The sequence below is a fragment of the Monomorium pharaonis genome, chromosome 7 (genome assembly GCF_013373865.1).
Source record: "Monomorium pharaonis isolate MP-MQ-018 chromosome 7, ASM1337386v2, whole genome shotgun sequence".
Lineage (NCBI taxonomy): Eukaryota > Metazoa > Arthropoda > Insecta > Hymenoptera > Formicidae > Monomorium > Monomorium pharaonis.
This window is the reverse complement of record NC_050473.1, coordinates 8,027,043-8,042,759: the sequence shown is the minus strand read 5'-3', so window position 1 is coordinate 8,042,759 and position 15,717 is coordinate 8,027,043. Positions and strand designations below refer to the sequence as shown.

The following is a 15,717-nucleotide window of genomic DNA, read 5'->3' as shown; positions in this document are numbered from 1 at the left end:
ACCGCTCGCATAAAGACCTCCGAAACACTCCGCGCTCGTTACTTTACGGTCACGACTGCGTGATACTTTGTTCGGCGCGGCTTCGTCGATTCGTTTTATGGAGGGCTACGGGTCGATAGGATCGGTGAAACTTGAAATTGGATCGATCGTCTTGAGCTTGAGGTCGGGAGGCCGCGTCTCTCGCCCGCGGCCAGGTAAAAGTGCCGAGCCCTTCGTGTTATTCTTCACGTTATACGTTGTAGTTCTTTGCCCGGGCAGATCATGAAAGGTTAATATCCGTCCACTTCCCGCAAATTGGATATCAAAGAAAGAGAAGAGAAAAAGAGAGAGAGAGACGGCTTCGGACTCTTTCGCGATAAATGCGCCTTTCAAGAAATTTCTAGCTTCACTTGTGAAGTAGGTATGGTAGTTTTATTAAAATCTTTTGGAGTGGAATATTTTCACTCCCAACTTTTTCTTGCATTTATAATATTGCTTTAAATTGCAGTAGATTAATTTTTAATTGATCGCATCTGATACGTTTAATACCAGAGATAGTGTTTAATACCAGAGAAAGTAAGCCCTTGCAGATATTATAGATGTTAATATCTCCGTTAGTATCTAAAATTTTTATAATTATTTATAGAATTATTTTTTTAGTAATCTGCAGTTATATAGTGATGCTAATAGGCCAATAGACAACAACCAACATTTGTTATAATAGTATTTTTAATTTCTGAACATTTTTGACCTGATTTAAGGTATCTTTATCGTTGAATTATACATACTTCGGTTTTTGTTAAACTTGGGAATATTATTACACAAATATATGTACATTTAAGTATTTCGTGTTATTTAACACTTTATTCAGCTGTACAAGTTTTGAGTTATACAAATTATAGAAATGTTAAATTTTTAATTTAAAATATTGATTATTAACAAAGTTATTGTATAAATGTAAATAAAAACCATAATACTATCTTTTTCTCTTTATTCTTTTCAATACTCAAATTCGTAAAATAAAAAGAAAGAACATTTTGTGTGCATAGCAAAATAATCAATAAGTCTTTGCCGCAAGGGCTTTATTGTGGCGTTTTATAAAGATGGATAGTATTTTATGTAGCCTTTTCTCACTAAAGCAACTTATGTACAACGATACCTTCTTAAGCTCCTATTGGACGATATACTTTTATCAAAAAAAATATACGCCGCGCAAAGACAAGGTGAAAATTTTAATTAAGAATATCTGATTTTCTTTTTTTTTTATTGGCAAAGTATTTTGTGGTTTGATTTCAAAATACTTTTTAAAAAAGCAGAATTTTTCAAAAATTTACTTATTCAAAATATTATTCAGAACTATTAATTGCTCGATTAACGTTATAACTCCCACAATTTTAATTAACGCAATGTTACAATTACTACTTGCAAAATTTTAATGCAATTATCATTTAAGTGTTTGAATTTACAATGCAATCAAGATTTTAATACACAACGTTCGAAACGGTAAAATATGGTGTTTTCGTTGTTTCAATTGTTATATAATTGTTGTGTAACGGTTGTGCATTACGGATGTGTATGGGTGAACTAAAAATTATTCAGCTTGCCCGGCACAACTCGCTCGCATTGTAGCGCTTTCCACGCTAATACTTTCCGGGATGCGCAATTATTCCGACGTCAGCGGCGTAACGCGCTCACAAAAGATGCAACACCTTCCACAATTTTGTTCGCAAGAATACGTAATTATAAACGACGTGCGCATGCCTCCGTCCGACCTGTTACAACGCGAATTTCCGTTCCAGCAAAGCGCCCCCAGTAATATTCTCCGGCGAACTGTGCCTATACGGCCCGTGGCGTATCAACTTACGATATCGAATGCTGCGCTATCGACTTTAGTTTACCTTTACAAAGGCCATGTTTCTTCCTTAACGAAAACCGCCAATGGACTACCACCGGGACCAAAGGAACGGGATCGTTTTACAGTGGCGGCCACCCCCGGACACGCAAAAACGGTCTCTTTGAACCATTAATTCCGTTTGTCGTACCCCTGCGGTTGGTCTCCCGCGATACCGCACAGTAAGAGGCGTGTGACCAGTCGGGTCGTAGAAATGATAATAATTCTTTGAAACAACGGCCATGGTACGACCCCGGTCTTCGTCACTGCCAGACATGAATTGGCGTCGCGATTTTACAGCCGGGAAAGCAATGGCTCGGAAATAATAAATGTACGATGTAATATGTACCAACTTTTACGTTCTGTTCCCGTTTGATCCATTAGTTTTTTCTAGTTGAATCCTGAAAGATAAACAGAAGATTTAGATTTGAAGTTTTAAAGGTACGTTTCTCACAGAATCTTCGTTTTTCATGAAACGTGAAATTCAGGTTTACATTTGAAAGAATCCGTCTCTAATAAAAATTACATAATTTTTAATAGCTGAACAAAGGATTGAAATTATGGAACCTTCTGCGGTTAAATAATGTTTGTAAAGGACACCAGCACTATAATTAAATGAGAGTTTATTCTCCTCCTCTTTCTCTCTTTGTTTGTGCACTCATTTGATGTACACGGTATTGATGGAATGATTGTAAACAATGAGATTGTATGTCAAATAGCTCTTCTAATGTAATAACTGACAACAATATCTTTTGTCAAGGCGATGAATTTCGAACGTGATTATCACGAGCTTGTTGATAATTTCTGATTGAAGTGGCTAATCATTTGCTCTCTCGCGAATTTGAGAAATAATCATGATAAAGGATATATTTTGAAATAAAGACTGTTGTAATAAAAGTCATAATATCTAGACATATTCATTTATAAGGTATTATATATAACACAAATTAATTAAAATATATTTTTATTTAATTAATGTAATAATAATAGTAGTAATAAAATATGTTTGAATTAATATTAATTAAAAGTTGAAAAAATATTTTAAAATTACAAAGAAATTATATTGGACTTACGTTATTTTTTAATATGTTTATTCTGAAGCGCGTTCAACTTTAAATTAAACATGAAAAAGGTATTGATATTTTTTTCGTATAATTGTACGGATATATTATACGCATATAGTATACAGTTATATACTTGAAATACTTATATACTTTTTTAAATAGACGTTTTAAGCAATGGTTGTACACTTTTTTTATTTTTTGAAACATGCGGCTTCGACATCTTGTGAAATTATTGCTCACGTGCCAATTGCCGAAATAGTCAATCAACATTTTTCATCCGCATTGCCGTAAAGGTAACGCAATCGCGGCCGCAGCGAACCGGAGATTTTTGCTCGCTCTCTCACTAGGAGCACCAGGAGAAAGCGCGCGCGCGTATTTTTCGATTACCCGGCTCGTTCTTGCGCTGCGCAATTTTCCCGTGGCATCATTCCGCCTGACCTGAGTGCAAAACTCAGAGGCGGCAGTCAGATCAGTTTTAATTTCCAGCGCGATAGTCACGACAGCGGGAATAACAAGCCATATTACTTACATCCGATGCATATGCATTACGCGCCTTGTGTTAATTTTACTTCGAGATTTTATTACTTGCATTGCACGCTGAGCAACATAGGAATTATTCACGATGAATTATTCGCGAAGCTCGTGATGAGAACTATAGTCGCTGATGCGAAAGATAATTTGCAGCTTATATTATACTACCAGATGTGTATCGCGAACGGAATAATTACAACTGTGGGACAAAGTATAGATTGGATGACAAAATTGAACCTACCAAATATTACGTGGATCGTACAATGTTTAATGAGAGAGAAAATATTTCAATTCAACGGATTGATATTTTCCGTGCTAAAATGCTTAATTAATGTCGGACGTTTCTCACGTGAGGTGTACTCTTGCGTAATCGAAAATATTTAATTGTTTAGAGAAAGTACTTGAATATTCAAATGTACTTTCAAGTATTTTCTGCGTAAAACTGCACGAACCACTCTGCTCGAATTTTGTTAGCACTTTATTCAGAAGTTACAGACAATTGCCATTTAACGAAGTGAACGCAATTTCGAGATAAGCAATAACTCTCATATTTTCCGGCCATAAATTTTTTTAAATTATAAAAGTGCAGATTTTATATTAAAAACACTTGTTTTTTCTTATATTAATGTATATACTAAAAGTAGGAAAAATATTATATTTTAAATATTTCCGCTATTAATGAAATAATAAATTGGAAAATGAGATACCACAAGAACCATTTTTTTCTTTCTATATTATTTTTACATAGTTTGACAAACAATATATACAAAACTTATTGATGTTACAAGTAAAAGAATATATTATAAATTACTTTCCATTTTAACTTAATGCAAATTTATGTTCATATATGTTATGCTTTTAAGGAAAATCTATCATCTTCAAAATAGATTTACGGGCAAAAGCTTCAACATTTCAATCAAGTTTTATAAATACAAATAATTTTTATAAAGAGATTTCTATATAATTATATAAAATTGTCTACCAGTGGGAACAAGATGACTGAATAACTATTGTGAATTTCAAGATACAAAGAAGTACTACAAACATTATTTTTGTTATTTCAACTGTAAAGGAGAAAGATAAGAAAAAATATAATAAATATATATTTTGTATTGTTGAAAGTTTATTTAAAAACAATCTTAAACTCTCTTTGTGTAAACTTTATTTGAAAAGACTTCAGAAATAAGCACAAGAAAAAATTGTAATATCTGTTTTTTTTAATTATATAAATTTACTAGTTAAGTCATTAAAATTCTTTTGTTTTATTTTATGTTTTCAAGAAATCCATGAAAGTTATTCAGATATTTTATATATTATAAATCTGATATTTACACATACGCAAAATGTAGAAAACTTCGCATACACATCTATCGGAACCTTTTAAGTAAAACACATTTTCCGTTTCAACCTCTTGAAGTATACATTTCGCGAAGTCGCAACACAACCAAATATTTAAACATCGCAATCGAAGATAAATCCATCCGGACTCAATGTACAAATTTAAAATGTATTAGACTACAAAAGTTGAAACATTAAAACACTTTGGAAACAATTTTATTTTTATTCTACAACGTAAAATATTATTAGAATGATTTTATTTTTGAAAGAGAAAGGGATGGAAAACGCACTTGTCAGGAGTTAAGTGTTGTCACGAATTTATTCTAGTGGCGATGAAAATTACTGGCTGTTTCGTTAAATGTCTCCTCGAATCGGTGCCGGGACCTGACAGCACGTACGCGATACAAAAATATGGGCGGGGAACAAAAGTGAGGATTCATAATTGATACCGCTCGGGACATGCAGGCGCATGAAAAAATGACATCATTCACACGCGGGGGAAAATGTCGCCTGCTGTGAAACCGCGAGAAAGCAAATCCCGCATATGATGCTTTAGGGCACGCGGGATGACACGTCAGCGCAAATGACACCTCGAATACACGCGCACGTGTACCATTATTCCACGTTCCCCATTGTTCCCCGTATACTAGGCGTATCGCATCGACTCGAGGAGGAGTCCCGCGATATATTATTACGTCTCGCGATCTTTCGGTCCGTTTACGCGACGTGGACGTGAGATTATCGACAGAAGAGCCTCGGCTTGACGGACATATCGTAAACGCTTAGAGGACACGACGTCGTAATCGCAGGAATCAGAGCGTTCTGCACGGAATGAATCGATAGCGGTGCGGTCCACGTCCCTTCCGAGGCTGCTACGCCAGACTCCACGTCGACCCTGCAAATAATTGAGCACTGTTCATAGCAATTAAGTCGATCGTAAGCGACAGTGCATTGACGTATAAGGGAGTGATGAAATATGGATGAATTTTGAAAATTAATTCTATAAAATATTGACGCATTTTCTCCTTTTGTATCTCTAATACATGACCTCATTTAAATAAATTCTAATTCCATAAAGGTTCAGATTTCTACTCGATTATCGAAACTGAATTAGTAACAGAAAATGATATTCATATGACATTTATATAATCTGGAGATAGTAAAGACACATAAATTATTATTAGGAATCAGGACTCGCTGCTGATGATCAATACAGCCGATTTTCATCTTTACGTTTGACATTTCCGTCGATTCTTTCAGTTATTATATTGTGGAAAATGATGTCCTTTGCGATTCTCCCGTGATCATTAAGCTTCTAAAAATAAGTGAGCGAGGAGCAATGTCTTTGAATGCGGAACAATGGCTTCATTTCTAAGATTGAAATTAATATCGTTAAAGGGAAAATTGTATGAGAGAGAAATGAAGAGAGAAAGCGACAGGGAAAGATAGAGAGATAGAGGGAAATAGGATAGTATTATATAAAAGAGAGTGAAACTGTGGAAGCAGCTTGCAAAACTTTGGGGCGCGATGCCTGGAACCGACTTAACATCTTTGTTAGCCCGCGGGAACGAGGCATCGTAAACTGATAGTCGGCGGTGGCGTCTTACGTCTTGAGAACGGGCGATGCATAAAGAACGAGGGGATTCACGGGCGGCGGCTTGAGAAGCACGACGTCGACGCCCGATGAATGTAATTCGCTTTTTAACGCCTCCGCGGCACCCTCCACGGCTCTTCGGGACGCGCTGAACGCCACCAGGCCGGAGCCCGCTTTGCCGCCGTAGCTTGTCTCGGAGTCACCCAAAAGAACGATGCGGCCTTAAGAACAGAACATCTTCGGTAAGCCGCTTAAAGAATGAATGTGGTTTTGCTATCAGTGAATAATCGTACCGCTACGTCAGGTGCTCTACTTCATGCCATTATGCATTGCTTTCAAAGGAGCAATCGCTACTACTACTTTGTCGAGAAGCGAACAAATTTCTTATTAACTCAGACTGACAAAGAAATCTTGACTTGACTATTTCTTCCGTAAAGAAGCTTTTATTTCTTGATTAAAAAATATTTTCGATATTTTCTTGCTACAAATTTTTTTATCAAAAATCTATTCTCCAATTATTTCTCATTAACTCAGGGTAAAAGAGAACTCTTGACTCAATTATTTTTTCTAGTGAGATTTTTAATTGTTATATCGATTAAAAGATTTTAATATTCTGTTGGTATAAATCGCAATAAAAATTTTTTATTAGCCAAAAAACAATTTTTCATTAACTTAGACTTAGGGAAAAATCTTGACTCATTAAATTTTGTAACGAAAATTTTATAATTTATAAATTATAACAAAATTTTTTGTCGCTCTAGAAGCAGCAGTTATTCTGTTTGAAATGAGATAGAAAGAAATGTTGATCTTTTCTGTAGCGGCAGATGATTTTTTCCTTATTCAAGACTTTTGAAAAAATTTTAAGTATTACCTCTCTTGATGCGCAAAAGAGGAATGAATACTCGGGCTGTTCTTAGCGGGGCAACCAAGTTATGACGCAACATCGACTCCCACATAGAGCTGGTTTGCTTTTCTATGACACCTGGTAAAACTAAGCCGCCCGTGTGTACGACTGCCCAGAGACCTGCAATTAAATAAAGTTCAGCGTTTTAGCACACTTAAAGCGATTTTCCCAAGTGGTGCGGTAACGAGGGGCAGATGAAAGTTTATCTCGTCGAACTTCGCTCGCACTGATGAGAATGATATACAGTTTGTTTGACAAGACTCTGGCACGAACGAAAGCTATTTGTTGTAATAAACTGAAAAAAAAAAATGCACACAACGATAACTAAGGCTTTCTTTACGAAGTATTTTAGGGAAAGACTTTTTATTCTTGCTCTCTCGTTGGCATTTTCTATCTAACGATGGTTTCCGGATAAAAATTTCATCAGACACACTTATCAAACAGACTGTACAACGGGAGGAAGGCAATCGCGAATAATACCGCACAAGATGACTACAATTACGGTTCTCCCGATGATACCGGGCATCTGAAATTACATTTCCAATCGGAAGTATGACTTACAAATGAAAGTGCACCATCATCCGCTAGTCCGCGCTAAACTAAACAAATATATTCGGCGTTTCTGTCTCATTTTTCGCGACGGAAAACATTTGCCTGACAGTTCGCGAGTGTAACGAATAGCAAAAATCTGCGAATACGACGTTTGCATTTATTTATTCTACGCGATGGAGGTACGTTATTTCCTCGTGTTTTCCCATTACGCAAACTTCCATTATGCGCGCAAGATATATTGCATGACAAATCTATACGAATGCAAATACTCGTCTCGTAAAAATCTTGTTGGAATCATCGGGAAAGAGGAAGTTGAGAGTTGCACTAAAGTTCCGAATGATTTATTCGAGTATTTTACTTTTCCGCCTTTCAAGCTATTCTTCGCAAAAATCGTGGTATTTAATTCGCGTACCTTCCCCCCCGAGCTAGTACCTGTGTACACGTAATACACCCTCTACCAACGTCGTATCCATCGTCGGCGTCGATAAAGCCCCGGGGCGCTTTATCGAACCTGACAAGCTGGCTGAATTATTATGAAAACGAGCACTGATTCTATATCCAGAATATTCATTCGATACTAAATTTCATTAAATTACCAACGAGGTGAATTAATCGGAAGTTCACTGGCGTTCCACTCGCACGGGGGGATAACTAATAATAGAGTTTAACGAAGCCGCGTATAAAAGTGAAACTGGAATACGCAGAAACTTTTAACTTGTCTATAGCTGAATAAATATTGATGTTATTCGAGAAACGTGCAACCGACGCTTGTTACAATCTGTATGAAAAATTATTTCATTCTTTTTGCATACGCTTATTAGTTATCATAATTAGCGCAGTGAATTAAATGACGCAAAAAGTATTTGCGAAACGATAATTACGAGAAATTTTTAAATGTTACAAATTAAAAGAAGCACAGATCCGATGTTTTTTTTTTCAGCCCAATTATACGATAAAATAAATATTTAATTTATATGGAAATTATATGGAATTTTCCACCGGTTACTTTTTGCATTATAACTCGCGATAAATCAGAACTAAAAAAGCGACTGTTTCTTTGTGAATGCTCGAAAAGTTTTTTAAATGACACATTAATAGCGTGATTTTTCATGTGATTTTCAATTCAGTTTCTTTCTATATAAGATTGACGTAAAACTTTCAAGTCGATCTGTCAAAGTAGTTTATGTTTAACAGCACTTCGAAGTTATTATGTTTGGCATTTCGAAACAATACCAAACACATCCGCTTCATTCACCGAGTGATTGGTAAATAAGGCGGATTTAGCAACAATTCGAGGTCATATTCATGAATTTTGGGTATTATAACTGCTGAAATGTAAGCCGGTGCATTGTCTTGAAAAGCCAATAACTTCAAAGCGCTGTCAAACACAACTTACTTGATAGATCGACTTGAAATTTTAACGTCATTCTTATAAAGCATAAAACTATTCACTAAATTAATTAATGTGTCTAAAACATTTTTCGAAAGGTCAAATATTTTTCAATGGATATATTTGGAATATTGAAATAACGTAGATATTAGTGCCTTATTAAATTAAATTAAATCGAGATATAGTTTAAATATAAACCTATACCACATATATCTACTTTGCTCACGTAGTCAATAAATTACGAGAAAAAAACCGATAAAAATAAACAAGTTATGTCTTAGTTATCAGTTACTTCAATAGTGCATTGTGCATTTATCTGCACGCAAGCAAACTCCATTAAATTTTGTAACGAAGTGTTTTAGATGAAAGTGCGGAAATTAATATTCGACAATGACTTTAATACCGAAGCCAGAATGGCTTTAATACGTTGGTACCGTAACGTCACAAGGAAGTAATTATAAATTAAATTAAAATACACAAAGAGAGGCAGCGAAAGTATAACCATCAAGAGCATTATTTACATCACGCACTTTCTACACAGATTACACGTGAAGATATCATTTATATGATATGCATATGATATGACGTTAAGTTATATCTTTTCGACGTGAAGAAATAATTAAAGTTTTTTTTAAAGATGTGTTATTGAGAAGAGAACTTTTATCCATTCGGAAATTTCCTTTTCAATCTTCCGCGTATTTGGAAACTCGAGTATGATACTCAACGTCTTACTTTCTTCGGTGTCGATAATAATTTAATTCGAGAAATGAAGCGTAACTTATAAATGTACTTTCATATTAATTAGGAGACTTGAATATTAGGCGACAGCGCTTCTCCTTTCTCTAATCATACGTTATAATGCTGTTAACATGAAAGTATGAAAACCCTTGCAAAAGTTGTCTCCTTTTCTCTCTCTTTCTCACTCTCTCTATATATATTATATAAATTGTATTTTTATAACAGTTTCTGAAGTTGAGAAAGTTAATTATATTCTCTTAATAATATTCTCATCAATACCTCAATCTTGCACGCTGACGTTTAATTATTTTTCAGTTAAGCCTCCTCTCGAATTAGTTATACTTCTAACTTTCTATTTAGTTTACAATCGGTATAACGGTCATCTGTCGGCTGGCTCGATTTAATGGTTAACCAAAGAAAATCGGGCTAAATGAAATAAAACGTCTTGCCGTCCTCGCCAGCCGGAAGTTTCGCCCTGACGGCGTCCAAACAAGCGCGCAAACTGTCCTCTCTCGTCGGGTCCAGCTCCAATGGCACGATTTGACCGCGGGCACGTGCGGCTTCCGGTTGTTGCGGACCACCGTCGCCTGCACCGTCGGGCTCGTCCTCTTTCTGCCGCTCCAGCTCGACCGCCTTCAAGATTTTGACCGACGGCGAGCTACCCGTTGGGTCCAGCAGACCCGCGAACACCTGTCGCAGCAGGGACATGACACGTTGTAGTACATTATGTTTTGAAAGACCACCACCACCGTGCACCGCCGCCACAACCCAACATTCCACGTGCCACTCCGTTACACACCGTTATTGACACCGCTCGATACCGCGCGATATGCTTTGACGTTGATAGGTCACGTTAAATGACACATAGGCTCGAGTGTAACTAATGAATCGGGCCTCAAGTAAGGGACGACAAGCTCAAACTTTTTCTCTCGGGGTGCTCTGCCTTTAATCTCAGAAGAAATTTTTATAAGATTTAGTTGACATTTTAATTCTTGCTGAACACTTGACTCGACTAAATTTGATCATACTTTTTGTGAACGTTTTGTAAATGTTTTTTTATATTGAATAATTGAATGCTACTGCGTAAAATTTTCAGTTTTTAAGATTATATTTGCTATTATTATATTTGCTAAATTTGGATTTTTATTTAACAATGGTAGTATCGACGTCAAGCAAAATTAAAGTTATTTTGTGTATTTCTGAAAAGTTTTTGCTTTCGAATAATTCTGTGTTTGAAGTCCTACATCTTAAAATACCTTTCTACATCTGTTTAACTTCCCTTCGAATTATTATTAATTGTTAAGGTCAATTAAATCGCACACTGGATTTGAATATCGTTTAACGGTATTCATGCAAATCGGTGACGGTCCTTTGACTCCGCTCTTGATATACGAAAGGTAATAGGTAATCCAAAGCTCGAATTTCAGAACGTGGAACAATCGGACCGCAATTGGAATCCGTAATGACCTCCATATCAATTTTGCCTTTGTGTCACGTGAAAATTCCGTCGTTTTACTTCAATTAAAGTACCGACGAAGCATGCAAATGACATAAGCTGATTGACTGCGAATCGATAATTAACGAAACCGAACAAGATTTCGACATCGAATGCCGATCTAAATGCTGAAAGGCGCGGCGCATTAGGCGATAAATAAAATAATTCTACCGTTGAATTTTAGAAAAACGATTACGTTAAAGTTAGACGACTTTTTCTATCATGAATCACGTGTACGCAGAGGGATGAAATTATTGCCCCAGCTTAAGAAAATGCCGGTGATTTTCTACCTGGATTAAAAGTTATAACAAAGTAAAAAATAGTTTAAAATAACTATATAAGTGTATCGTTTAATAAAACTGAAATGTCATAAACATTAATACATGTAGTTCATTTTAAATATTAACACGTTTGTAAAAATTATTTTTAAATTTAATAATCCTTAAATTTTCTCTGGAAAGGAATAATAAATACAACATTGCTATCCGCGATTCCGATTATTCGCGAGATCGGCGTGGTGGTCGCGCCGCGCGCCGCTCCGCGAGTGAAGTCTGACCTTTGCCGAGTAAGTATCTATCTTTCAACGACAATCTTTGGGAGGCCGCGACTCTTGAGTGGTGACACGATATACTCAACGGGAACGACCGGCGGACACGTGAATACCTGTCGGGAAACTGTCGGCAGGACTGATTTAAGGGCTCGCCGATGTTCCGCTGCCTTGACACGAGGAAACTAATTTGGAGCCCGGGCTCCGACAATCTGAAATATGTTGCACGCCCGAAGGGATAATGGGGGATTTCTGAGGTAAGGCCGCGGGATATTGCGTTTCAACGGTTGTCGTCGCGTCGCGCCCGCGGCTCAACTTTAGCCGTCTAGATTCCGCGAAACCGCGGAAAGAGTGGACGTGACGTGCGAGGTCGTGACCGACCATCTAATCCGTTTTAAGCCCGGCGTATCCAGAACTGGCTGACGGCCACTCGTGCTACTCCCTTCGTGTCTCTCGCGTGATAAAAGAAGACAACGACAAATGCGAATGTTCTCGTCGCGGAATAACACATGCAATAGCTTTCCGCTATTATAAGTTGGAGATTTATGCAGTTGCCAGAGCTGAGACTAGGAGGCGGCCTCCAAATGGTAGCTTTGACCCAATTCCGGGCGATAATCACGAATCGCAAGAAACGGAGAAACGAGACGGGCTGCCGGCGCGGTAACGCGAACGATTCACCGACACAGGCACCGGACGTTCGTTTGTGCGCGTTTCCGATAATCTGTCGGCGTGCAAAAAGTTTCCGCCGGGTTCCCACGCAATAAAGCGGCGAGCCGTTACTTTGGTGCAACCTTCAGCGCAGCATTCATGCGGAGCTCTCTCTCTCTCTCTTTCTCTCTTTTTCTCTCTCAATTTTAAATATTTGCCGGAGTCGCACGGAGAGAATATCGGCGGCGGCTAGCAGCGTGTAACGGGGGCGAGCGTGTACCGGTGAAGTTTATGCCGCTAATTTATGGCGGTAGAGAGACGCATATTCCATCACGGGGCCGTTATTATTACCTTGTAGCCGGCTTCGTAGAGTGCAAGGGCGATCTGCAGGCCTACGCATGTATCACAGCTAGTAACGAGTACGTGATGTCTGTTGCGCGACTCGTACTCGTCAGTGGCATTCCTGGACTGTCGCATCAGGTAGGCCAGCAGGGCTGCGACAATGGAGCACAGTGCCAATATCTGCAGGGCCAAAATGGCCCCAGTTTCAACATCCATTGTGACCGATTGGCGCGGCAAAACTCTACGGAAGAACAAGAGAGGCAGGTCGCGTAGAGAAACGATTTTATTTTTTATTTAGCCTCGATGGTCAAACAAAACTCGAATAGTGAATAAGTGAGTTTCGCTGTTTTGTACCTTACATTTTTTCTCATTAAATACAAAAGTTATAAAAATAAATTATAATATATATATAACTTATTTAATTTATATAATACATATATATATTAATCCACGCATGATTGTGGGCAATCTGGTTACCAGAGAATTAATGAATATCCTCGGTTAAATTAATTTTTTTTTTATTTAACTTTAAATTAAAGGTAGCAAAATGTCATATAATTTTAAACAAGATTACCACAGATCTGGAAAACTAGGAAAAATCATGGAAATTTAAATCAGCTAGGGGAAAACGTCGGAGAAAGATAAAAAAAGGTCTGGAATTTAAGCTTTGCTCACGATTCCTTTAAATGCTTTTACTCTTCAAAGTATACTTATAATTTTTTGCATATTATATTTTATATTTTAGATTTTATTAAAAAGCTGCAGATAATGGAGCCGTTATTTAAATTATGTTTTCAAAACGCGCAACTAATATATTTTGAAGACAGCTCGGTCAATTTGCAATTTTACATATATTTTTAGATGTAAAGATCTAGTGCTTGACATAAGATCTTAGAAGCTTATTTATGCCGGAATTAAAAAACAAATAAGATTTGTAGAGGAAAATTGCTTGTTGATTTTGCTGCTATTTTATTTTAACACTTTAAATGTAATATTTTTAAATGACTACGTTAGGCTCGTTTTTTTCTTGTGAGTAGTCATCGTGAACAGTGTTTTTTAAAACATGATTTAGAAAAAATTGAATTATTTTATATTATTTTTTAATAAAATTTTGAATGTATAAAGAAAAGTTTATCTTTACAGTAGTATGAACACTTCTTCCGTTTTTTAAATAAAAAATTCGCAAAATTAAACTTGTGCTTCGATTCTTTACGATTATATATTGATCAGCGAAAATTCTCTGTTGTCTGATGAACATGAAGAATTTAGCGAATTTCTAAATTTATTTTCTATGACTTTTGAATTGTAGATATGAAAATTAAAATCAATGTAAAAATAATGTTTTCGCCAACGATGACAGTCTCTATTTCAAAACTGCTGCGCCTGGAACCACCGGCAGGAAATTCCGCAAGAGTTTAAGCATATAGAAACCCTCGAAACAACTCATGAAAAATTGAATTCTTGTTTTAACAAGTAAAGGCTCTCTCGGTTAGAAGATAGAAGAGTCGAGAGGAGAGTCCGAGAAGTGCAGCCGGCGGAATTGGTTCCCTCGATGAAAAGTGAGCGGCGAAGCGGGTGGTCGCTTTTGCCGGGACGAGGCAGGGGGAGGGGGGGGGAGGAAGGAATCACTTGCCTTTCTAAACCGCATCTAGGCTCGCGGCCTAGACACGTACCAGGTCGATTTTCCGCGTTCGAAAGAAAGACTCGGGGAGCTTCCCCCTTCGGGAGCTGATAGACACGCGCGATTCCGACAATCGTTGAAATTCGCGCGCGCGCGCTCGCGCGACTCCTGTGTTCGTTCTCCTCGCTCGGCTGACTTAATAGCGGCGGAACCGTGTACCGCTAATGTGCCGAATCGATTAAACCTCGTCGCCGCGTCGGGGGTGCCCGTATTTCACCGGTCGGGACGGGAGGGGACATTTCTCCGAGGCGAGACGTTGGTGTGCGAAATGTTTCTTCGCGTACGCTTTCTCGCCGCCATCGGTGCCCGTAACGGCGGCGGTGAATCGCTCGCGCACCGTGAATCGGGGGGGGATTAATGCCGGCCGAATAATGTAACGTCGTCGTCGTCGTCGGTGAGACGAACCTCATCGATCGTGCGGGGGTTCGAGAGCGGGACGCCTACTCGGGATGCGCAACTCGTATACGAATTTCTTTCGGAGAGCGAGATATTTCCTTTCTCTTTCTCCTCTTTCCTCCTCCCCCTCTTTCTTTCTCTCTCTCTCTCTCTCTCTCGGTATGTAAATGTCAGCTCGTACACGCGGAATGGTAGATGCATTTCTCGAAGAGCATTGTCCGATGCATATCAGACATAAATATATGTATACGCTAAAAGAGATACGCCGGGATGTGGAACCGATGTTTGCCTCGGCATATTGCACGATAGCATTCTCAAGGAGCTTTCTCGCGAGCGCGCGCCTCCACGTGCACATTTCTCGTATTTCCAAAGTCCCCCTCCGGCAAAATGAAAAGAAACGTCATTATTTATGTTTCATTTGTCCGCGTTTTGAAGTTTGTTGTTTGACTTGGGAGTAGACGCGAGCAGGGGGATGGTGGCGAGGAGATGTGTTTTAGGTCCCCTTTGCCTCGCTGTTAACGACGTTGCTTTGTATTAACGTATGCGCCGCTCGCGAAAGGGGAAGAGAACGTCGTCTCTCTCGCGACGACTGTGCCGGGGTGACGGTACCGCTTTGCAGTATCCGAG

General features: G+C 38.1%; 1 protein-coding gene across 1 annotated transcript; it reads right to left on the bottom strand.

Moving 5' to 3' along the window:
* Positions 1-4,730: 4,730 nt before the first annotated feature.
* On the bottom strand, positions 4,731-13,389 carry LOC105838837 (D-beta-hydroxybutyrate dehydrogenase, mitochondrial). Its single transcript, XM_012684709.3, has 5 exons — positions 13,023-13,389; positions 10,431-10,671; positions 7,269-7,421; positions 6,411-6,618; positions 4,731-5,698 (listed from the first exon to the last, which is right to left on the bottom strand). The coding sequence occupies exons 1-5, from the start codon at positions 13,227-13,229 to the stop codon at positions 5,542-5,544; spliced, it is 966 nt and encodes a 321-aa protein (XP_012540163.1). The 5' UTR covers positions 13,230-13,389; the 3' UTR covers positions 4,731-5,541.
* Between the last annotated feature and the right edge of the window lie 2,328 nt (positions 13,390-15,717).